Genomic DNA, 22,097 nt, shown 5'->3' with positions numbered 1-22,097 from the left:
GCCAAGTTTCTAAAACTTCTCTGTTGGCAATATGGCAAATAATCATCGGCTTTAGTGAAGGAAAACACCCAAACACATTACATTCAATCATGTGTCACCTTTAATATATTAGATACATACAATCACAGATCTTTAGATGAAGCCCTTGGATTTTTTTCAGAAATCTTTCTAGAGCTGTAAACAACGTGCAGCTTGTGCATGCTAAAGATTTTTTGCACCCACGTGCTGAGAACAAATACACAGCTTTCACAAATACACCCCTGACTTTTAGTCAAGAACAGTCACACCAACTTGTCCTGTAGCCTACTTTGGAATTTCAGAGCAGCATACATAAAGGCACAATGGTATAAAACTATTCAAAATTATCATAGTGAATAAGTATTGTAAAGTGTTTGTTCTACATCTGTAAGTGCTGTGTACCCTGAGTGCTTAGATAGTACATATGAGATCTCTTATTGGAAAATGGAATGTGATTTATTGGCTCAATGCTTAAATTGGACAGATGGGCAAATAATTTGGACTAGTCATTAAAACCTCTGTGAACGTTGTGTTACTGCATGCATAAAGTTTCCTTCATCTTCAGCTGGCTTACAAATGCCCTACTCCTGCATTGGGAGCATGTGCAAATGTGGCACTGGAAAGTACGCTTCATTTGTCCTGCAGCCTACAAATGTTAGTGCTGACGATTAAATAAAGTCAAGTGCCAGATTAGCTCTATTAATAGAAATGCCTAACAGCCTGTTTCCCTCAAACCTCCGTCTTGATCCTCAAGCACCAGCACTGACTCCTCCTTATTATCCTGAGTGGACAACAAAACCTCCTTCTGAGCAGTTATCTCCTTCTGAGCCAGGACAAATTGGCTTCTGGTCTCGTCCAGCTGTGAATGAACTTCTTGCACCCACTTTTGTAGCTGCGCATTGAGAGCATCCATACCTTGGTCCAGCTTCTCCTGCCTGCCTTTGAGGTCTTCTAGCAGGTTCTGTGTGTCACTGATCACCTGCTGCCTCCTGTTTAATGCACAGGGAGTACGCTGACCCAGCATGTAGCCTTCAAACTCTTCTGGACTGAGGCTGAGTGCCGGCCCATCCAGCTTTTCAATGAAGGCCACAGCACAGGACTAAATAAAGAGATGCGGACACCCGTATGAGTTATTAACAGGTCTAACAACACCCTGTGGTGTATGATGGGTGAGGAACTTTTCAGTCAACTCACCAAATTTGTGAAATAGTAGCCGCTCTCTCCTGCCATCAGACTGTGAGGGAGCCCAAAACGAATCACGTATTGCATGTTGGAGTGGAGGCGAGGCGGATTGGCCTTCAGCACCACGTAAACCAGGCTTGACAAGAAGTCATCAGCATTAGCAGGCTCACTGTTTGAGCGGGAAAGGGCTTCGAAGACATGCTGGCTGCATTTGGAAACGCACGCGAGTTTGTCTTGAGGTGCTCGTTTGGCATCCATTTCGATTATGGCTGTGGGAAAAATAAAGGCTGGAACTCATTTCAAATGTTATGACATTGACAAAATATGCCTCCCTTTATCATTAAAGTAACAGTTTTTCATTTTGGGAAATGCACTTTTTCTTTTCTTATGTCAGGGAGTTAAATACGAGGCTGCAGTTGGCAAGCCTGGACCCGTACACAGGTAATATGTTACCAGCATTAAAGCTGCTCATGACATGAATCTTTTGATGCAATTTTTAGATAAGAAAGCAAATAAATGCATTTCCCACCATATCAAACTGCTCATTTAAGTATTGAGATTTTAAATCACCAGTTATAGCAGGCAGAAAGGGGTCGCCTGTGACAGAGACCTTTTCATCAGGAAAAGGTACGCCTAGCATCTGCGGCGTAACCCAGTTCAAAGAACTGCAAATAAGAGACATTAGTTATAAAAAACAAAAACACAAAACTTCTAATCCTGACTTTTAACTCAGGATTAGAAGTTTGGAATTTTTTTTCCAAGATGGGTAAAACCAAAACAAAACACAGCTGATGTACCGGATCCTTCTCTGGAGAGCCAGGTCCTTCTGTTCATCATCACAGCTGTCATGGCAGAAAACCCATTTGTGCAGCCGTGTCATTATTAACTTCTCTACATGCTCCATTATCTGAGTGACCTGAGCTTCAGGAAAACCTGAAAACATAAACAGCGATTTAAAAGCCACTTTAAATACAAATATTGCATCATACACAGTTTGGAACAGATCTGTACTCACTGCTAAAATATTCAGCAAAAGACTGATAAAAATCCTGCACGAGGTCTGACTGCTTCTGCACCGGCAGATCCTGCAAAGATGACGTGAATCGATGATCAGGATGCCTCTAGCTCGTGACATAATTGTCGTGTTAGATGCTTAAACTGCTTACATGGTATGCCTCCATTGTGTTGAGAAAAGCTGTACAGCGGGACTGCAAGCGCTGGGAAGGAGGACTCCGAAGTATCTTTAGGAAACCAGTGAAGTCTCCAGGCTCAAGGTTTTCGTAGGCTTTTAACACATTTGCACGGCTTTCAGAAGACTCTGGAGGGACAAATAGTCAAAAGGTGAAGAGGCAGCAAAATCCAAACAGATAGCCAGATAATCTAATCCAGGGGTGAGGGAACTCTAGGCCTCAAGCGCCAGTGTCCTGCAGGTTTTAGATGTGTCCTTGATCCAACACAGCTATATAATATGGGTAAATTACATCCTTAACATGTCTTGAGGTTCTCCAGAGGCCTGGTAATACTATATATAGTATATAGGTATGTATAATTTGGATGTGTACAAAAGACCAAAACAGTATATATAGTGCATTCTGGTTCAGCAGAAGGTATGGTGGATGTTTATGTACAGTGATTATTAGTAAAGTCTGTTGCCTTATTCTCTGCATTTTGCTGGGGGGGGGGGGGGGGGGGGGGGTTTCTTACAGACAGCAAAAATACTGAGTGAAGGTTAAAACTTTTACCTTCATGGACTTAATGACAATGTTTAGAGGAAGAATTCTGGCTTTCTATTCAGAGGTGCTGGGTAGTATTAAGTTATTCTTCTTTTTGAGTATTTCAGAGAGACAGGATTGCAGAAAAAAAGTAAAAAGGGCCACCTTGGTTGGTGTGACAGAGGAGGATGCTTGGACAAGGTGAAATGGAGGCAGCTGATCTGCTGTGGCAACCTCAAATGGGGCTAGCTGCTGTAACTGGCTGTTGACCTAATAATGACTTTAAGACAACCACAAAACTAAAGTTTTACCTTGAGGTTTTGGAGGCGATGGGCTGCCCCAGAACAGTCTTCTCACTGTGTTAATTCGACGACCTTTCTCAATGTTTTTCTTCTCCTCAAATTTGGAGAATGTGGGGAGCGTTCCATCACTGCGCGGTCTATGAGGAATGAAAGGATTAGACATCTCTGTCCCGAGCTGAGAGACAGAAAACAAATGGAAGGTCTCTCTATCTGCATTTAGACTGATGCGTTATACCCTCACATATCCAGATGTCATATTAAAGGGCAGTATTCTCACATACATTTTCAATATACTTTAACATAATGAGCAAACGTAACAGCGTGAATAAAGTTTACCTAATTTCTTCTCTCGGGGTTCCAGCGGCCCGTGCCCTCTCTCTCCAGCACTTGGAGCACAAACCCTGCCATGCTGGGTTTCCATAGTAACCACATGCGTTCTTACAGAGCAGCTCCTCCTGAGAAACTCTGATTCCTCTCTGTTTATCCATCCACATGTCTTTTATATGCTACCTGCTAGACATACAATTCAGCTTTAGAGCACAAAAAAAGTAAAGTTCCACTATACTTATCATCATAATTATTATACTTAACTACTCAATATTTGTCTTATAAAAAACGTCAGTAATTTTAAAGAAAGCTCAGTTGTGTGTTTGAAACTATAGCCTGGTTATGCGTACCATAGCCCAACACCCTGTGAAAATAAAAAAAACAAAAAACAAAAACTCAACCAAGTCTCATTTTATGATTCTGGATGACCACATAATGTCAGAATTGCAGTGACGCAAAGAACATTAAACTGAACAACTAAAACTGATAAATATAAGATTGGAAAAATGTCCAAATTCCATTTTGGCACAGGGTCAGAAAACATTAATGCATGGATCCATCTTGCCTTGTATCAATTGTTCAGGCTGGTGGTGCTCTTTGAACCTTAGTGCCGACTAAGCATTGCTTAAACACCACAGCATAACGGAGTATTGTTGCTCACCACTTCCATCCCTCTATGACCACAGTGTTCCTATCTTCTGATGGGACAGACAACACACCATTTCACAAAGCTCAAATCATCACAAACTGGTTTACTGAACACGACAATGTGTTCACTGTACTTGAGTGAGCTCCACAGTCACCAGATCTCAATCTAATAAAGCACCTTTGGGATGTGATGGAACGGGAGATTCACATCATAGATGTGCAGCAGACAAATCTGCAGCAACAGTGTGATGCTGTCATGTCAATATGGACAAAAATCTCTGCGTAATGCTTCCGGTTCAATGCTGAATCTATAGCGTGAAGCATTAAGGCCAATCTGATTGCAAAAGGGAATCCAAGCCGACACTAGCAAGGTCTACTTAAAGTGTCCAGTGAGTGAAAAATATCCTAAAATATCCTAGTATCCTAAGACGTCTTATACATTTCTATGGCGCTGAGAGTTAACTAACTTTTTCGGCAGTATCGAGTACTATTGCAAAAAGCTATAGCCTCGTGGTAACATTTTATTCAAAACTTTTCAATGAAGGCATAATGTCTAATCCCCGAGTGTATAAGAGTTGGGTGTTAGCCGTTAGCATCTCAAGCTGGAGCGGCTGACTGTCAGCTGAGGGGGATTGGCGACAAGAACCGCTGGCTAATGCTAATGCTAGTACCAACTAAAAGCGAGTGACCAGTCAATCATTAAATCAGTCACCAAAACCTCGTTTTAAACACAACCGTCAGTCTCACCTGTCAGCTGATAAAACCATTACCAGCCCCAGCTGTTATCTTATCAAAGCGCTCCTTTACTTTCTGGAGTCGTCACAGTCATAAACGCTTCATACTGATAACGAGAACCTTTCAGACCTCAGTTGAATACATTTAGTAAGAAAAAACAAAAGGCTAAGAACAGGTATCAAACATTAATAACGCCCAGTGGCACGAAACAGAACCAGAAAGTCCGCCGCTTCTAAAGCCGTGCAACCGGAAAAACCATCCAGAAGGAAACCGTGAAAGTACAGGTATTTGGACACCGTGTCGACCCTTCAAAGTAAAAGCTTTATATACCGAGCATCTGTAGATTTCAAAATAAAACATATTTTTGGTTAATGCGATCTCGTATTATTATAGTTAATAACCACATAATCTTGTCTATCGTGGCTTTTATCTTTAAAAAAAAAATACATAATCAAATAATGGAATAATTGTCAACTAATCAAAATTACAAAAATATTTAAATACATAATTATTTTATTTAAAAACATATTTAATCATGTCACTATTTGATTAAATATGATACAGTGCATCGTGAGTTTATTTTATCTGTCAACCTCACAGATCATAAATGTCAGGGGGCAGGGCTAAGTGAACTGGTTTGTGTTTGTATAAAACAAGCAGCGGTTAGTAGATCACCCACAGAGCTTTCCAAACCAAATCTATCCCATAAGGGCATATATGACAGCTTTGACCACTCAGTTTTTATTGGGTTTCTTGCATGGAGCACTGTTCAGAACCTGTGATACATCAATTAGAACTGGAGCAACTATAATAATTTTTATTTCATAATTTTTAAAGGCAATTGAATTTTTTTTTGTTGACAATTGTTTTCATTGGAATGTCTATACTAAACTTATTTAGGACATTCCTGGCTTACTATGAGCACCAAAGAAAGTACAATGTTTATTTTTTTGACAGTAATTATCCTATAAGTAATGTAACAATTACAATAAATAAACATATTAAATGACCAGAAAGATCCTCCTGGTGTTTTCATATCGAAAGGAAAGCATTTCCCCCCACCTTTAATGCTTTCGAGTGCTTTTGTGACTATCATGCTTTTAATTTGAAAAGGCTCATCCGTTGATCTTCTGTAACTAGGCAACGAAACGCTTCCCTCCAAGTAGCAGCCAGACAGAACAGACAAAAACTTTTGGTAGGAATAAAATTAGAAAGAGCAAATATCGAATAGAGCTTAAATGTGTTGTTTTTCTGTTACTATTTGGCCTACAGTTAATTTAGGGCAAGGATAATAAGGAGAAGGCTTATATAAGTACCAAAAGGTAAGGTTAATCATAATGGAGCCACCCACAAGCTATGAAGCTGAAAAGCACCCAGTAGTGGGACAAGAACAGGACAGGGGAGAAGCAGGTAAGGATAAAGAAAAGGAAAACTCTGACATACCGAGGAGGACTGGGCAGTCTCAAGTCTACACTGCAACTAGAGACACACTTTTCTCAAAGAAGACAACTGATGCTGAAGCACATGTACTGGTAAGTATGTCCCAATCAGTGTTTATATTTGAGTGTAATTTGAAAGTATTTGTCTGTTTTACTTCACATATTCTTGGCAATACCCTAAACCTGTCCTTCATCCAGTCACTAGATTTCATCTGTGGCATGAGCCCTGCTCTTCCCGTTTTCACTCTGCAAGACCAGGATGAGCTGGTTTTGCTCTATGCTGCGGCTCATGTTGGAATTATTTACAATCACACCTCAAAGTCCCGGCACATGCTTAAGGTAAAAATCACTTCAGCTTTTTGAACAATGTAAGAGTAAGTCATTGCTTTAAGTTGCAATAAACAGTCTGAGAAATCAGATCATGTTAGCCTGGGTTTTCATGTTAAATGTTCACAGTATATATCTTTTCATAACAGGTGTGCAGATTTATATATTCTCCTTAATGTCTTCAGGGGCACTCCCACTCCATTTCATCTATGTGTGTGAGTGAAGACAGACGCTGGATTGCAACAGCAGACCGGGGACCAAATGGCATGGTGATCATATGGGACTCCTACTCTGGGTATCTCTTCATTCTTCACACATTGAGGCATTTTCACTGCATTAACCTTGCTCTCAATGGTAACCACCTATATGATAAATGTTACAGTATTCCTGTGAACACGTTGTTTGACTGTCACCCTGACGCCGGTGTCATAGCAATAGCGTTTTCAAGCGACACAAAACATCTGGCAACACTTGGGACAGAAGAATTTCAAGTAAGTATGGCAGCTCAGGGCTGTCACAATATCAAATTTCCACCGAGCTATTGTGCTGGCAAAAAATACAAATAAAAAATAAATCACTGTAATCATAATATGTGTATGGAAAATAAAAAATGATAGCAGCATCAGTAAAATGTATATAAATTAATCGCTCTTTTTTAAATTTGTTTTTCTAATATTTCAATGAAACTGCATTTTAGTCATTTTAGGTCATTTTTTTAAGAGTCATATCACCATGTGGGATTGGCAGTCATATGGAAAAGAAGGTTTTGCAGGACGGTTTCTGTGAAAAAATAAGTACACCCCATGAATCGGTGGCTTTTAGAACCACCTTTAGTAGCAATAACCATTTTCTGTATGACTTTATCAGTCTCTTGCATTATTGTGGAAAACTTTTGACATTGCGGTTTGTGGGTATTCATTTATTCACCACTCTCTTAAGGTCCCAGCACAGCATTTTAATCAGGTTGAGGTCTGGACTCTGACTAAAAACTTTGACCAAACTTTTACATTATGACCTAAAATCTCCACTTAGGTCTCATCTGTCCAAAGAACATTGTTACATAAGTCTTGTGATTTGTTCGGATGCAACTTTGCAAAACTAACCTGTTTTGCCATGTTCTTGTTAGAAGAGAAGAGGCTTTATCACGACAGCCCTTCTAGACCAGCCATACTTGATCAGTCTTTTTCTAATTTTCTAAATATAGCATTTATCATGCAAACCAAGGACTTTAGAGTCTCCGATGTAGCTCTTGAGTTTTTTTGCAGTTTCTCTGAGCAGGGGTGGATTTGCTGAGACATCCATTGCTGGAAAGACTGTGAGACTGTATTAATACAAACCTAACCTGAAAGTTCCAGACCAGCAAACTGCCAAAACCTCTCCTGTTACAGAGGTGCTCACACTTGATGAGGATAAGCATATAGTTTACAGCAAAGATTATTAGATTAGATTTACATTTCATATTATATCTATATTTCTACATTTATCTGTCTATATTTACATAATATCTCTATCATCACCTGGCTGCTAAAGCAGTAAGTGTGCACTTTGTTTTTCACATGACTGCAGCTGGTCAAAAAAAGTTATAGCGCATGCAAGGTCTCCCTTTTAGTTGCATTTTACCAGACTAATCTTCTAGCCCTGTTATTTCCTGGTCAAAAGAAATGTCTAATATAGTCAAATTTCAACATTTGTAAGTATAGACTGTGAAATGTTGACAGTTTGGCCATATCGCAATGATGAAACAATTTTAGTGAAAAAGTGAACCAAATAGTGCGATTTTTGACCCCCTCCTATGCAATCATGAGGCGTGTAGCTCAGAGAATGCTGCTGATGTGGAAGGTAACATTTTGTATGGCTTATTTAAATATACTGCAGCTATTACACAAAAAAAGCTGATTCTGAGGATGTTTTGTGAGAGGGAGCAATTGAAAACTTTACACATTGTATGCTGTCCTTTTCACTCAAAATGGTGTAAGTCAGTTATTTAACCAGAATTGTCCAAACGTATACAAAATTACAATTACATAGTTATTTATACTATTATCACATTTTATTTTACATATAAGAGTTACACTGACACCCACAGTTTAGATACACCTAAAAAGAAAAGAAGTTACTGCTGAGATTATGAAACATGCTCTTCACGAAAAGGGAAATTTTATATTAAGCAACACTTCCTGGTCTTAGAAACACTTACATACAAACACAATAGGACAAACAGTGCCTGTATGGTAAAAGCAAACTTTTCATGAACTGACAATCTGCTTAAATTATATGGCGATCTTTTCAGCGTGTGTGCATTTGGGACTGGACCAATGAATCAGAACAGCCTTTGTGGTTTACCGAGCTCAATCCTAAATATGGTTTTCAGGTAAATATGCTTTCTCAGTATGTGAATAGCACCTTTGCTTTATGGAAACGGCACTGTGGTGAACAGATGTTGAAGTGTTAAGCTGTTTTTCAGGATTACATCATGTTTAGGCTGAAGAATAGCTCTCAGCTGCTCAGCAGCAGTGAAAGTCATGTGTTATTCTACAGCAGCGTGAGTTCAGCTGTTCAGTATTTTTTTTTTAAAGCGTAGTACAACTGTTATGTATTTATTGTGATAGTGATAGACTCATCCTTTTTCAGGCAAGTGGAAGTCTGCAGTACACTGACCTGAAGTTCAAGAAGGTGAAGATAATCTTCTAAATTTGAAGTTGTTATTAAACTGTCTGTCTCATTATGTAACTGAATATATTGATTTGTGTTCTGGTGTGTTTTGCCATTACAGTTCAATAAGGAAACCAGTGGTGCTGCTGAATTTACTTTGGACCGTTCTGAAAATTTTGGTGTGGCAAATATGTCTCTCAGTCGGTCTGTGTTTCACTGGGAAGAGCCTAAGATCTTAATAGCCTCTGGAGGTGGTGTTGTTGAGTGGCTTGTGAAAGAAGACACGGCCAATCGAATCAACCTCCAGCAACAGCAAATCACTGTTCTGGCCGTCACCGACAGGTGGGCACAGCAAGAAATATTGTCTGTTGTTGCATGTGAGTTGTGACCTGCATTTACCGGTTCCTAATCTATCTTTGTCTGTATGCTTGCACAGCTGCATCGTAACGTGCAATACTGAAAGCCACATCTGCTTTTACAATGGCAAATTCACCCTGCTCGCTTGGTACACTGAATTAAATCTGGATGCCATTGTTTCTATTTCATTTTCCAAAGAGTGGATAAGGAGGCAGCAGGAGTACAGACTGGATTCCAAACCCTTAATTACCAGGTATACAAATTTACTCTACTACAGTGTTCAGCCTAAAGAGCCACTGAACCAGCAGATCAGACTTTTACTGGCCATAAAAGAGACACCAGTCTGATTACTTTCTATACTCAAGTACATAGCAAATATTATTGGTAGATTTATATTTTATATTATAAATCTAAAGCTTGATGCACTGTAGTAACCACTGCTTCCCTTTTTAGATTCAGCCCTGTACGTTGCAGGTACCATTGCTAGAGAGAGATGGATTTATTTCTGTCAGCACTCAGCAAAAATACAAGATAGACAGACAGCTTCTATTTTACCTACTTCTCCTTATATGAGTTTGTGGTACTGCTATGTTTAACAAACTTGTGGTGGACAGGAGCAGACAAAACTGTGGCTTATTTTAAAAAACAGCTGAAAAATTCATCAGTTTAGACAGGCGTTTGGGTAATGTTTTTGTTTAATATGTTTGTTTTTTTTGTCTGATGTATTTTTACATTCCCTGCAAAGTACTTTGTAACAGATTCCTGGCTTTAAAAGTGCTATGTAAATAAATTTTACTTACTAACTTTACTTACAAAAAGTTCACTTTTCTTCTTTTAATTTATGTGCAGAGGTAGTTTAAAGAGATTAAAAGAAAATAATAGTGAGCATCCATTCATGTTCACAGAGGAATTGATCTGTGCTGGCCAATGAACATAGGCCACACACTTTTTTACTGGCTCAAAGCCATCAGGACACTTGTTATGTTGAACCCGATACTATATCTTCACGCTGAACTGTTTTACACAGCATAATGAAAATACACATTGTACATTTTTAGGCAAGCTGACCTGTCTTTTTCTGCAGGAACTTCACTGTGACCACTGTCAGTCACAGAGTTGTGCATGTGAACGCAGAGAGCCTCATCACTCGAATTGTGCTGGACGAGGATTATGAGCCTATACATGCACTGACATGCCACCCCAGTCAGTCAGCTGTGGTCACTGGCAACCACGGAGGCATTTTAGAAATGTGGGACTATAGCAGCAAAGTACGCAGTGGTAGAAAGGTCTTTAACACAGAGAAGCAGATTCAGTGTGTCACATTTGACCCTAAAGGTAAGGTCAGACTATGTTTAAAAAGAAAAGTGCTTCCATATCCTCAGTGTGTAAAAGCTGCTGTTAGATTTTGTTTGTCACATTTCATTTCTAAACAGGATTATATCTGGCTGTTGGTTTTGCAAGTGGAGCTGTTCACATACTGAATGCCAGAACCTTAGAGAGTGAACAAGAGGAAGCTTTACATTACACCAAAGACAGCATCCAACTCATCACCTTCTCCTCAGACTCAAAATATCTCGCCACTGCGGTGAGTGAGAGAACTGTGTGGATTGGAATTTGTTATAATGTATTGAGTTTTGTTAGAGCTGTCATTGCTACAGAAACATTTTTTGTTGTTGTTGTTGTTGTTGTGAGATGATTTATGATTTGCGCGTCTGTCAGGATGCTGGAAAAGCAGTGTCAGTGTTTCACTTGATCACCAAAGAAGGCTCTTTACCTCAGTGGATGCATTTGGGTAGGATCCACTCTCACTACAAGCCCATCAAAGATCTTCTTTTTGGGGTTCACCTGGACAGCACCCAACCCAGACTACTCTCTCTGGGAATGGACTGCCAACTGGTTAGTCTACCTGGTCTAAGTTGCAGCACTCTTGTCTACTTCACTGTTTTGTTTTTGACACGATAATGGTACACGCAAATCTCTGTGCTTGTGTGGAACTGAATAAAAGGTGGAGTACGACCTGGAGAACAGCAGCATGGACCGGCTTGTCATCTTAAGCTCGGAGCGCATTGAGCAAAGCGGCGTGCCAATGTGCATGACTTGGTATCCTCCCCTAACGGCAGAGCAGTTTCTCCTCATCATCACAGATCAATATAAGATGAGGCTTTTCAACAGCACAACAAAGATGTGCAGGTCTGCAAAATACTGTAACAAGATCAGTCAGATGTTGTGTCACAGCAAAATACTCACGCATCTCTATTACATGTTTTACAAAAACAGAAAGACCCTTCAAGGCCCAACATATGGCTCTCCAATTAAAAAGATAGTTGTTCTTCCCAAGTCTGAAAAAGCTGATACAAACTCATATTACCTGGCGTTCATCACAATGGAAAAGGTCAGTGTTTGCAGTATTTTACTGACAAATGTTTGACTTTCACTTCCACCAAATGGTGTGTCTTGTTTAAATTCCTGCAGTCGACTGAATGCAGACGTTTTTTGTGTCTTTCTTTTCTCTGATCAAATTGTCATCACATTGACAGTGATACTGTCATGAAGAGTATTTTGTATTTTCTTTAGTTGGGTCTCCAGATTCTGCCACTGGATGGGAACCCCTACAAGTCAAATGCTTTGATCTGCCATTCAGCAGGAGTGTCTGCGTTTGCCTGCTCCTATGATGGCAGATTCATTTTCACTGCAGGAGGAGCAGACTGCACAGTCCTCTCATGGGAAATAAACTTGAAGTATGTTTTTTTTCTAAATAGCAACATTGTAATCAGTCGAAATGAAAGAGCAGTATAATGATGTTTCCTGAAATCTGTCTCCTTTCCTGTGATGAATGTAGTGTGCTTGAGGCAGCAGCCGCTTTGGGCGGAAAGGACATGGTACCTTTTTACAATCTCTTAGAGGGAGGACGAGATGGCAAGTTCTACAGAGTGAGTAAAATTTTTCCTTTTTCTGCTGAACTTTAAGTAAACAAGCATAGCATTATTCAGATTTTTTTAGACTGAAACATGTTAGAGGCACACTTACTCAAGTGCTTGTTAATGCAAATATATCAGCTTGGATAGGGCAGCAGTGTATGTAGACATGGTCAAGATGATGGTCAAGGCACCCTGCTGAAGGCCAAACTGAGCATCAGAATGGGGAAAAAGGTGATTTAAGTAACTTTGAACATGGCATGGTTGTTAGTGCCAGATGGGCTCATCTGAGTTTTTCAAAAACTGCTGCTCTGCGAGTATTTTCCCACACAACCAATTTTATGGTTCACAGAGACTAAATACCCAGTGAGCGGCAGTTCTCTGGGGAAAAAATGTGTTGCTGATTTCCTGAGTCAGAGGAGAATATCAATACTGCTTTGACCTGACAGAAAGGCAACAGTAACTTAAATGACCACTTCTTGCAACGAACGTATGCAGAAGATTAACTCTTTGAAGCAGATGGGCTACAGCAGGACATCCCAATCATCCCCCCAATCATCTCCCAGTGTCACAGTGGATCAGGTCAGGAGACAACTGAGGAAGCTTTGCCCCAGGAAGGCAGCAGGCCCAGACAAGGTGTGTCCTAGGATGCTAAAGGCGTGTGCTGCTGAACTTGGGGAGCCGGTACAACGAGTCTTCAATCTCAGTCTGCGACTGGGGAGAGTGCCCGCCCTATGGAAGACATCCTGCATCGTCCCAGTCCTCAAAAGGAACCGGCCCAATGAGCTGAATGACTTCCGACCGGTGGCACTGACGTCACATCTTATGAAGACTCTAGAGCGGCTCTTCCTCAACCTCCTCCAACCACAGGTACAACATGCCCAGGACCCACTACAGTTCGCATACAAGGCGGATGTCGGAGTGGAGGATGCCATCCTGTACCTCCTGCATAGAGCCCACTCACACCTGGATGGGGGAAAAGGCACGGTCAGGATCCTGTTTCTTGACTTTTCCAGTGCCTTTAATACCATCCGGCCCTGCCTGCTTCAGGAAAAACTGAACAGGATGGAGGAGGACCCCTGCCTGGTCACTTGGATCTCCGACTACCTCACTGACAGACCACAGTACGTCAGGCTGAAGGACATCATGTCTGACACTGTGGTCAGCAGCACAGGAGCACCACAGGGAACTGTGCTGTCCCCTCTTCTCTTCACCCTGTACACCTCTGACTTCTGCTACAACTCTGAATTATGCCACATTCAGAAGTTTGCAGACGACACGGCCATCGTGGGGTATATCTGGGATGATCAGGAAGAGGAGTACAGAAGTCTGGTGAGGAACTTCGTCACATGGAGTCACACAAACCACCTGCAACTCAACACCTCAAAGACTAAGGAACTGGTTGTGGACTTCGGGAGGTCCAGAACAGGTCCACTGCCGGTTCAGATAGAGGGAGAGGAGGTGGAGGTGGTCAACAAGTACAAGTACCTCGGGCTGTGGGTGGACAACAAACTGGACTGGTCATCCAACACAGAGCACCTGTATAAAAAAGCCCAAAGCCGACTGTACTTCCTCAGGAGGCTGAGGTCTTTTAACATCTGCAGGAAGCTCCTGAGGATGTTTTACCAGTCAGTGGTTGCTGGAGTACTTTTGGGGGAGCAGCACAGCAAAGGAGGACTCATCCAGGCTGGAAAAACTGATCAGGAAGGCTGGCTCTGTGGTCGGCATGAAGCTGGACACTCTGGTGACAGTGGCAGAGAAAAGGACACTAAAAAAACTGCTGCACACGGCCATAAACAACCAGAGGAGTCTGTTCAGTGACAGGTTGCTTCTCCCAAAGACAAGAACCAACAGACTTTTAAAAAAAAAACCTCCTTTGTCCCACACGCCATCAAACTGTTTAACTCCTCTCTGGAGGGGAAACAGGAGGACAAAGGAGGGGGGAACAACTAAGCTGTAGTGCCTCTTCACTGTGCAATACTTTTTGTTAATAACCAACGGTGCAATAGACTTCAATACTTGAAATGTGCAATTCCCTTGTATTCTTATTACTATTTATTCTATTTATCCCTTTTGTATATGCTTTATTTATATATGTCTCTGTATTTATATATGTGTATATATGGTATTCTGCTCACATTCTGTAACTTCTGTCAGTGCTGTGCTATTTGGAAACCGAATTTCCCAGAGGAACCCACCTGAGGGATTAATAAAGTTTTATCTTATCTTATCTCTCTTATCTTACAGCAGCTAAAAACCACACCGGGTGCCACTTCTGTCTGCTAAGAACAGGAAATTGAAGCCACAATTCACACAAGCTCACCAAAATTGGACAGGGAAGAAAAAACATCTGATGTCTAATGAGTCTCAGGCAGATGATGCTCAGCTGAGCACCAACCGACTCAACTCTGCCATCTATTCAGCAGTATGTGGACTATAAAACATGGGATAATAAAACTCTTGACCATCTATATGCAGACAGCAGGAATGCATACAAAGCCCCCGCCCTGCACTCAGTAGGTATTTCAGACAACAACCTGGTCCTGTTAAGATCTCAATATGTCCCTGCTCTTCAAAGACTCCATGTTGCCATGAAGTCTGTGATGAGGTGGATTCAGGAAGCTTGCGAAGTTCTGCTCCATACTCCCCTTCGACAATGCAGAGTCGGACAAGCCACATGGGGATGACATCATCAGAATCGTGGATTGTATCACAAGTTATATAAATTTCTGCAAGGATACCATTGTCCTAAACAGCATGCCCGATGTTTACCTAAGAACAAACCCTGGATCACCATTGACCTGAAAGCCCTAATGAATGAAAAAAGAGGGTTTTCAGTTCAGGAAATAAAAACGAGCAAAAAAGGATACAGTACTGGACCCCCTGTTGCCCCTCCCCACACAGCACCAATCTTAACACCTCATCAGCCATCAAACGTTCTTCCACTTTGTGTTCCTCTGCCTGTCTCAGTGAGAGACAGGAAGTCACTAAACAAACTGCTCTCAATCATCCGCTCCACACTACAGAGGGACCAGAGCTCATTCTCCCTCAGATTTAGTGCTACCATAAAGAATGCTACAGGAAATAATTCCCACAGTCCTTTATATAACTCTACCATAACTCTTCTTTTTGTGACACACTGTAAACCCGAACAAGTTGACTGAACTTAAAACTTTTGTGGAAACTGATTACCTCAAAAGATTTAAGTACAAAAACTCATATCTTCTAAGTATGGGGTACTCAAAATTTGTATTTATTGTTAACCTAAAAATTTTAAATTATATTTTATATTTTATTAATTGAGCTTTACTCAAAGACTGTATACTTTAATTTCAATATTTTTGTGTTTCTTGTAGTTTATTATTTTGATGCAACACAATGCAATTATATTACAACCTAAACTCAAATTATCTGATTATTAATTAAAAGATATTTATGTTGTGAGTGTAGACTACTAAAAAAAAAAAAAAAGTACGGAAATTCAGTTACTTTACATTTTGTTTAACATTTTTTCATGAAAATTTAAAAACATCACAAATGTTTTTATAAAACAACTAACATGGACATCGGCACCATAAAGTGAGCATTATAAATTCTGTGTAGAACATTTATCTTTTTATAAACTCACAAAGGACGACATCAGTCCTAATTGCATCTTTCTCAAAATACACAAAAATGCAAAACAAAAAGTCAAATACTAATCACTTTTTTTTTAAATAGAAATGAAAAACAATTTTTTAAAATGGGTACAAAGACGATCAGCTTCCAAATAACCAGATAAGGCAGTCAAGTATAGGAAAATTAGGTAAACTGATGGAGTTAAATCCACCCAAAGCCTGTAGTAAACTTAAAGTGCTTAAAGTGCTTCAAACAAAGTGCTCAGTAACAGAGTGCGTGTCCTAACAAACATTGCCTTATATTCCTTAAGAGCATGTAGGCAGGGGTTTCAGGGGTTTGCCGTCATCAAGCCCCATGAAGATATTTTGGACTAAGGCAAATGTGTGAACCAGCTTCCTGGGGTAGTCTAAATGCAGAGCATAGATCAAGCCAAACAATAAAGCAAATGCATTTGCAAATCTGGGAATATCACGCATCACCTAGTCGCCTTTCACCAAAACAGCCATGCTTGAGGAAGTAAAATGGACTGGACTGGGAAGCGCCGTCGGTAACCACTGTGAGAAGGGCAACTGGAGTGTCAATGAGGGTCGACTCATCCAATGCGTCCGCCTGGAATAGACACAGTATCAATGGTAAATGGCCTGTATTTGTATAGCGCTTTACACATTCAGTCATCCAGACATTCACACCCATTCACACACTGGTGATGGCAGCTACATTGTAGCCACAGCCACCCTGGGGCGCACTGACAGAGGCGAGGCTGCCGGACACTGGCACCAGCGGGCCCTCTGACCACCACCAGTAGGCAACGGGTGAAGTGTCTTGCCCAAGGACACAACGACCGAGACTGTCGGAGCCAGGGCTCGAACCGGCAACCTTCTGATTACAAGGCGAACTCCCAACTCTTGAGCCACGATCGCCCCAATTAAATAAGTAAGGTTGGTTTGAGAGAATGTGACAAGCATGACCTGTAATCTAGCAAAACATTCAGCAGTGTAGTGGGTTACTTTGTAACGAGTTAGGGTACTCTACTTTTTTTGAAACATGTACATTAACGTGTTAGCTTCTTGCATTACATAATTTGTATTTTTATTATTTTTCTAAAAAAAAAAGTAATTTTTTATTTCATGATTTTATCTCAAAAAGAAACTAAATCTTGACTTCAGCCTGGTTTTTGGGCCACCTGCAGCATAGCCATAGTGCTGTGATACGCCTGTGCCCTGCTCCTGACCTGTGTGTGTGTGGGTTTTCTACAGAGAGGGTATTTTGTTTGTACAATTTGGTAGCTGCTAGGGTATTAAATTGTATTTAAAAAAATCCATAGCATTTTATCTTACTGGCAGAATTTAAGTAATGCAAAAATACACTTACATTACATGTCTAAAAGAATTCTGGGTCCTCCTCCCGCAGGTATACAGGAAGGGCACGAAGTACTGCAGTGCGTTTCACGTTGATATCAGGCGCCTCCTAAAAAGGGAAAAGAAAAGTTCATTTAACGCAAAGTTTTCAGGTGTCATTCTTTGGGGAGAATACATGTTTATGAAACTGCATGACATCAGACTCTACTAAATTTTGGAGACTTTTCTTTTAAGATACAACCTTTCTGTCTCTTGTGACAGAGTGTATGTTTCTTAATCATTTGACAAAAACCCTACACAGTATTTTAAAATAGTGTTCTCCAGATCAGAGCTGTGATCTATATAGAACATGGGGTTCAAAGCAAGGAAAAATTGTGTGTTTATCAGTGAAACTTTTAATTTGTGTTAATTTTATCATTATCAATATATGAAATCTTCACCTTAAGGGACTTAATGAATGGTTTCTTCAATAGATCTTTCAACTCACCTGTGTTTACTGTCTCCACCTGAAATTAATTGCAGTCTGAATTTTTTTTTCTTCTGTCTTTTTGTCTTTGGCCTTCAGCCTTGGAAGAAAAAATAAAAATATTGAAAACCTTATCAGCACACTAAATATACAACACCTTGCTATATTTCAATTGTTTTAGATAGAAGTTGCCACTGCTAGCTAAGTCACTTTTGAATGATGCTAATGAGAAGAAAGAAAGAAAAACCTGCCGAACAATGAGGCTGCTGTTGTAAAAACGCCAACTTTCTTGCGTTGGCAAGGGGTCGTTAAAATATCACTAAGACCCTTTCTTTATGTGTGATTCTTCGTAAAACTGTGTTTTAATCGGTTAAAACTGTAAAACTGACGACATAATCTATGTTTGAAAAAGAGCGCGAACAACCGCGAACAACTATTCACCACCTGGGTCTGTGCTTTTTAACACAACAGCGCATTCGAAAACAAGTTATTGGCTGCAACATATTAATATACTTGCTTTTTTACGGAAAAAATAAACATAACGAAGGTTCCGTTTTACTTACAAGTTTCTCCAAATGTGTTCTCCAGTCGCTCGAGAAGGGCAGCCATATTGAACAGAATTTTCTGTCAACGTCGTTCAGGTTAGAGAGAAGACGTCATGACGTCATGACGTCCACATGCGGAGCTCGGAAAAAAACATTTACTCAAAAATCATAATTAAGAAAGCAGTATTTACTCTTAACTTCTAAGCCATGTACAATTATAACTGTTTGAATCGTTAACCGAACAGAAAAGTTTTAAGTTGTTTCAACTTTGTGAGGAATTTTAATTGTTATATCCACAAACTTTATAAGTCAGGTAGACTGTTGGGGTTTACAGTGCAGGTGAACACACCTGTCAGGATATAAAAAAAAATTCCAAACATTTTACACACTTTTTGCACTACCTCAGATTACCCCTGAGGTAGTTTTACTTTTAGTTTTGACTTTCAGCAGTTCTGAAAGCAAAAAGTGGTCCAACATGGACGATCAACATGTAACTAATAAAGTGTCCACTGGCATTAATGGCATTATATAATATGGTATTTTGTGCACCAAAAACTAGAATACATGTATGTATTTGTTTGATCTCTGGTTGTTAAGCACCTTAATATAAATGTCTTTTTTTAATTCACGGAGCTCTGTTGTTAAATGTTTATGTATTAATTCTCCTCCTTTTACTTACTATTTTTTCTTTTTAAATTGTGTTTATTTCATTGAGCTATTCTTTTTTTTTTATTATTTAAACCTACATGACCTAGACAATAATTTCCCAACTTTCCCCAAAAAAGTTTATTTAATCTAACGGATTCATTGTGCTTTTAATTCTGTTGGTTCTCAGAGAGAAAGGCATATGTGCATGAATTTCGCTTATTTAATTGAAATTTTCTTTAAAAAATATGAGCCTACACTTTTTTATGCATGGCTATACAAAATGAGTTTACAGAGAAATATATTTTAAAAAAATATGGCAACTATTTTGGACATTCGGAACTGAAGACCAATGCACATGGCCACGCATAAAATGTATTTCTAAATAGTACAAGAAAATAAGATAAGTCCTCGCCCTAGTACAAGTTTTAAAACTGTTGTTTACTGTGACATTTTAATCAGTAATGGGAGTTCTTCTGTCTTTAGGAGATGGAGGACTTTTTTTATTACTGCCAAGTCCATCATCAAGGCGTGGACTCGATGGAGAAACGACAAGTATCTTGCAAAATCCCCTTGTCAGAGGTTTCCTCTCTCATGAGAGCTTTGGGGTACTATCCTACTGAACAAGAGGTAAATTCAGTGAAACTAAAACCGCCACTTAATCTCAACCCTTTAATAACAGTTAAACATATTTTCTTCACCAGATAGAAGACATGCAAAATGAAGTTAAGTTCAGTAAGTATGCCGAAACAGGAAAATATGTAAATGACGTTGACCTGGAGGAATTTATCAAGCTGTATGTCAACCACCGGCCGGCCTTCAGCATCTCTAGCAGTGATCTGGTTAGAGCTTTTTGGGCCCTTGGGAAGGTTGACAGCACAGGACAGCCTGTCCTACAGAGACAAGAGCTGATAGAACTTCTACAGGTTCGAGGTAACGAGAATGATTGGTCAGCGTCTTACTGGTTATAAATCTTAATCCTATGGTCCATGTTTTATTGTCAGTTTTTATTAGCTCATCCAACACGTTTGTTATTTTGATATTAAACCCAGGAGAACACATGACAGAGGAAGAGGTGGTGGAGTGTTTCACTGCTCTTTTAGGCCTCGATGATGTGGAGGAGGAGGAGGAGGAGGAAGAAGGAGGGGGACTATCTGAACCTAAAAGTGTGTAATGCAACAACATATACTTCCAAGTCATTACCAAAAAATTCACATAAATGCTGAGAATAAAATATTTTTTTCTGTGCATGTACTCAGGTGGACATTCAGAGTATACACTGGACTCTGTGATCCCAAGTGAGATATCTGTGGAGACATTCACAGGTCAGATCCTGGGCTTCACGTCCTCAGCCGAGCAGAGCAGCAAGTCTTCCCCTCCAGAGTGATGAACCAAAAACGTCTGCCTGAGAATCTGTGTTTATGACGAGGTTTTAGCTCTGCTGGTCTGTTTAAAGACCAGCAGTATTACTGTAACATGTTATTAACAGAAGGTAGAGTGTAATCTGTGTTTAGCTTAAAATATAAAACATTATATCTTATACTAATACAAAAAGTCAGTTAAGCAGTAGAGTTTTTTTCTGTTGATATTTGAGTGTTTCTGATGACAATCGCTTCCACATATTAAATGTAGAAAATGCATTCTAATAAAGGAAGATTTAAAACAAGTCTTGTTCTCTTTTATCAGCCGCTCCCTTCATAGGTCGCCACAGCGGATCATCTGGCTTCCTAGGATCTTCTGTCAAATCATCCTGTTGCATGTCCTCCTTCACCACACCCACGGATCTTCTCTGAGGTCTTCCTCTTTTCTTTCTACCTTGCAGCTCAATATTCTAAAGCCCTTTTTCTGATATATCACCTATCCTCGCCAAACCATCTCAGACTTGTTTCTCTAACCTTGTCTCTAAACCACTAAACCCGATCCTTAAATTAAAGATATTTTCACAATTCACAAGCGTGATCATTCGTCTTTCCTCGCTGCAGAAACGTGCCTGTGGCTGCAGGGTCTGATTAGTGGGCGGGGCTCTGCGGCGGCCCAATCAGAGGCGCTTTTCGACAGGAACTTCCTGCTCTGGGCAGAGAGTCCAGTGAGCAGCTTCTCGTCAGCTGGTGGTTGAGACTCGTAGCTACGTCAACTCAAGACAACAAGTTAAGTTGGGAGTTTAATGACCGACAGCGAGCTTAGCGATGAGTGAACCGAGGGCCTCGACTCCGCGGCGTGAAGCTGGTGAAGTTTAACGGTCGGCGTGTTCTCCGGAGAGACTCATGAAAGGGAGAGTTTTATTGTTCTAGCTTGCTGGCTAACTTTAGCCATTTGTCTGGTGAGTTATCGACATGGCTATGAGCGAGGTGTCCCTGCGGCACAAATATCGTTGCCCTTCCGCGAGCATAAAGCAGGAGCAGGATGACGACTCGGACACGGAGGAGACTCACCTAGGGCTGAGGAAGGCAGAAGGACTGGAGTCTCAGATCATCCATAGCGGACACTTCATGGTGTCCTCGCCCCACACCGAGCATCCGCCGAAGAAAGGCTACGACTTCGACACTGTCAACAAACAAACGTGTCAGACCTATCATTTTGGAAAAGCGAGCTCGTCGCACTTCTCCATAGACGCCTCACTGACGAAGCTCTTTGAGTGCATGACTCTGGCGTATAGGTAAGTTATGGCGAACTATGTAAACACATGGGGACTATTCATTTTCACTTTAGCTCCTCCTCACCCACTCCTCCACGCTGAGCTTTCCTCTATGTGCAGAGTCAGGCATGGGGCGACTGCATGCGGTCACGAGTCTTCCTTTAACTTCCTGCTCGATGATCATGATTTTGTAGGGAGTGTGGTCCTGGAGATAGT

The 22,097-nt window shown here is 40.5% G+C and overlaps 3 protein-coding genes across 7 annotated transcripts in view; 2 read left to right on the top strand and 1 right to left on the bottom strand.

Moving 5' to 3' along the window:
- Positions 1-82: 82 nt before the first annotated feature.
- Positions 83-5,184, bottom strand: LOC308403819 (rab5 GDP/GTP exchange factor-like). 2 transcript variants are annotated; one of them, XM_080893577.1, is made up of 9 exons: positions 4,937-5,184; positions 3,551-3,727; positions 3,224-3,351; positions 2,367-2,518; positions 2,216-2,285; positions 1,998-2,133; positions 1,771-1,865; positions 1,213-1,469; positions 83-1,117 (listed from the first exon to the last, which is right to left on the bottom strand). In XM_080893577.1, exons 2-9 carry the CDS (start codon positions 3,706-3,708, stop codon positions 731-733), a joined length of 1,383 nt encoding a protein of 460 aa, XP_080749703.1. In that variant the 5' UTR covers positions 3,709-3,727; positions 4,937-5,184; the 3' UTR covers positions 83-730. The 2 variants fall into 2 exon arrangements, with proteins under 2 accessions (XP_080749703.1, XP_080749702.1); XM_080893576.1 differs by having other exon boundaries at positions 3,551-3,724; positions 4,937-5,183.
- Positions 5,185-5,491: 307 nt separating this feature from the next.
- cfap251 (cilia and flagella associated protein 251) lies at positions 5,492-21,189 on the top strand. Of its 3 annotated transcripts, XM_080893572.1 has the most exons (20): positions 5,492-6,456; positions 6,562-6,702; positions 6,876-6,985; positions 7,073-7,181; positions 8,981-9,061; positions 9,155-9,232; positions 9,322-9,363; positions 9,464-9,684; positions 9,779-9,952; positions 10,784-11,034; positions 11,133-11,284; positions 11,419-11,595; positions 11,705-11,889; positions 11,977-12,091; positions 12,274-12,437; positions 12,539-12,629; positions 19,733-19,876; positions 19,951-20,179; positions 20,299-20,412; positions 20,506-21,189. In XM_080893572.1, the coding sequence occupies exons 1-20, from the start codon at positions 6,262-6,264 to the stop codon at positions 20,631-20,633; spliced, it is 2,901 nt and encodes a 966-aa protein (XP_080749698.1). In that variant the 5' UTR covers positions 5,492-6,261; the 3' UTR covers positions 20,634-21,189. The 3 variants fall into 3 exon arrangements, with proteins under 3 accessions (XP_080749698.1, XP_080749697.1, XP_080749699.1); XM_080893571.1 differs by having other exon boundaries at positions 11,705-12,091; XM_080893573.1 differs by lacking the exons at positions 19,733-19,876; positions 19,951-20,179; positions 20,299-20,412; positions 20,506-21,189 and adding an exon at positions 14,862-16,840 and having other exon boundaries at positions 11,705-12,091.
- A 156-nt stretch (positions 21,190-21,345) lies between these two features.
- mlxip (MLX interacting protein) overlaps positions 21,346-22,097 on the top strand; it is a 28,298-nt gene continuing 27,546 nt past the window's right edge. For both annotated transcript variants that reach the window (XM_080893575.1, XM_080893574.1), the window contains exon 1: positions 21,346-21,902. In XM_080893575.1, coding sequence (XP_080749701.1) covers positions 21,580-21,902 — 323 coding nt within the window. In that variant the 5' untranslated portion in view covers positions 21,346-21,579. The remainder of the gene's footprint in view (positions 21,903-22,097) is intronic.

This window comes from Rhamphochromis sp. 'chilingali', assembly GCF_963969265.1.
Source record: "Rhamphochromis sp. 'chilingali' genome assembly, chromosome: 10".
In the NCBI taxonomy this organism is placed as follows: domain Eukaryota; kingdom Metazoa; phylum Chordata; class Actinopteri; order Cichliformes; family Cichlidae; genus Rhamphochromis; species Rhamphochromis sp. 'chilingali'.
Note: the sequence above shows the minus strand (reverse complement) of the source record. Positions and strands in the feature narration are given on the sequence as shown.

Bases quoted from the DNA above. Each gene is read 5' to 3' on its own strand.
- LOC308403819 (XM_080893577.1), bottom strand. From the start codon at position 3,708: ATGTGGATGGATAAACAGAGAGGAATCAGAGTTTCTCAGGAGGAGCTG. The intron at 2,286-2,366 runs GTAAGCAGTTTA...TCATCTTTGCAG, and splicing joins ACACAATGGAGGCATACCAT to GATCTGCCGGTGCAGAAGCA. The intron at 1,118-1,212 runs GTGAGTTGACTG...CTCTTTATTTAG, and splicing joins GCTACTATTTCACAAATTTG to TCCTGTGCTGTGGCCTTCAT.
- cfap251 (XM_080893571.1), top strand. From the start codon at position 6,262: ATGGAGCCACCCACAAGCTATGAAGCTGAAAAGCACCCAGTAGTGGGA. The intron at 12,438-12,538 runs GTATGTTTTTTT...TGATGAATGTAG, and splicing joins TCATGGGAAATAAACTTGAA to TGTGCTTGAGGCAGCAGCCG. The intron at 20,180-20,298 runs GTAACGAGAATG...TATTAAACCCAG, and splicing joins AGAACTTCTACAGGTTCGAG to GAGAACACATGACAGAGGAA.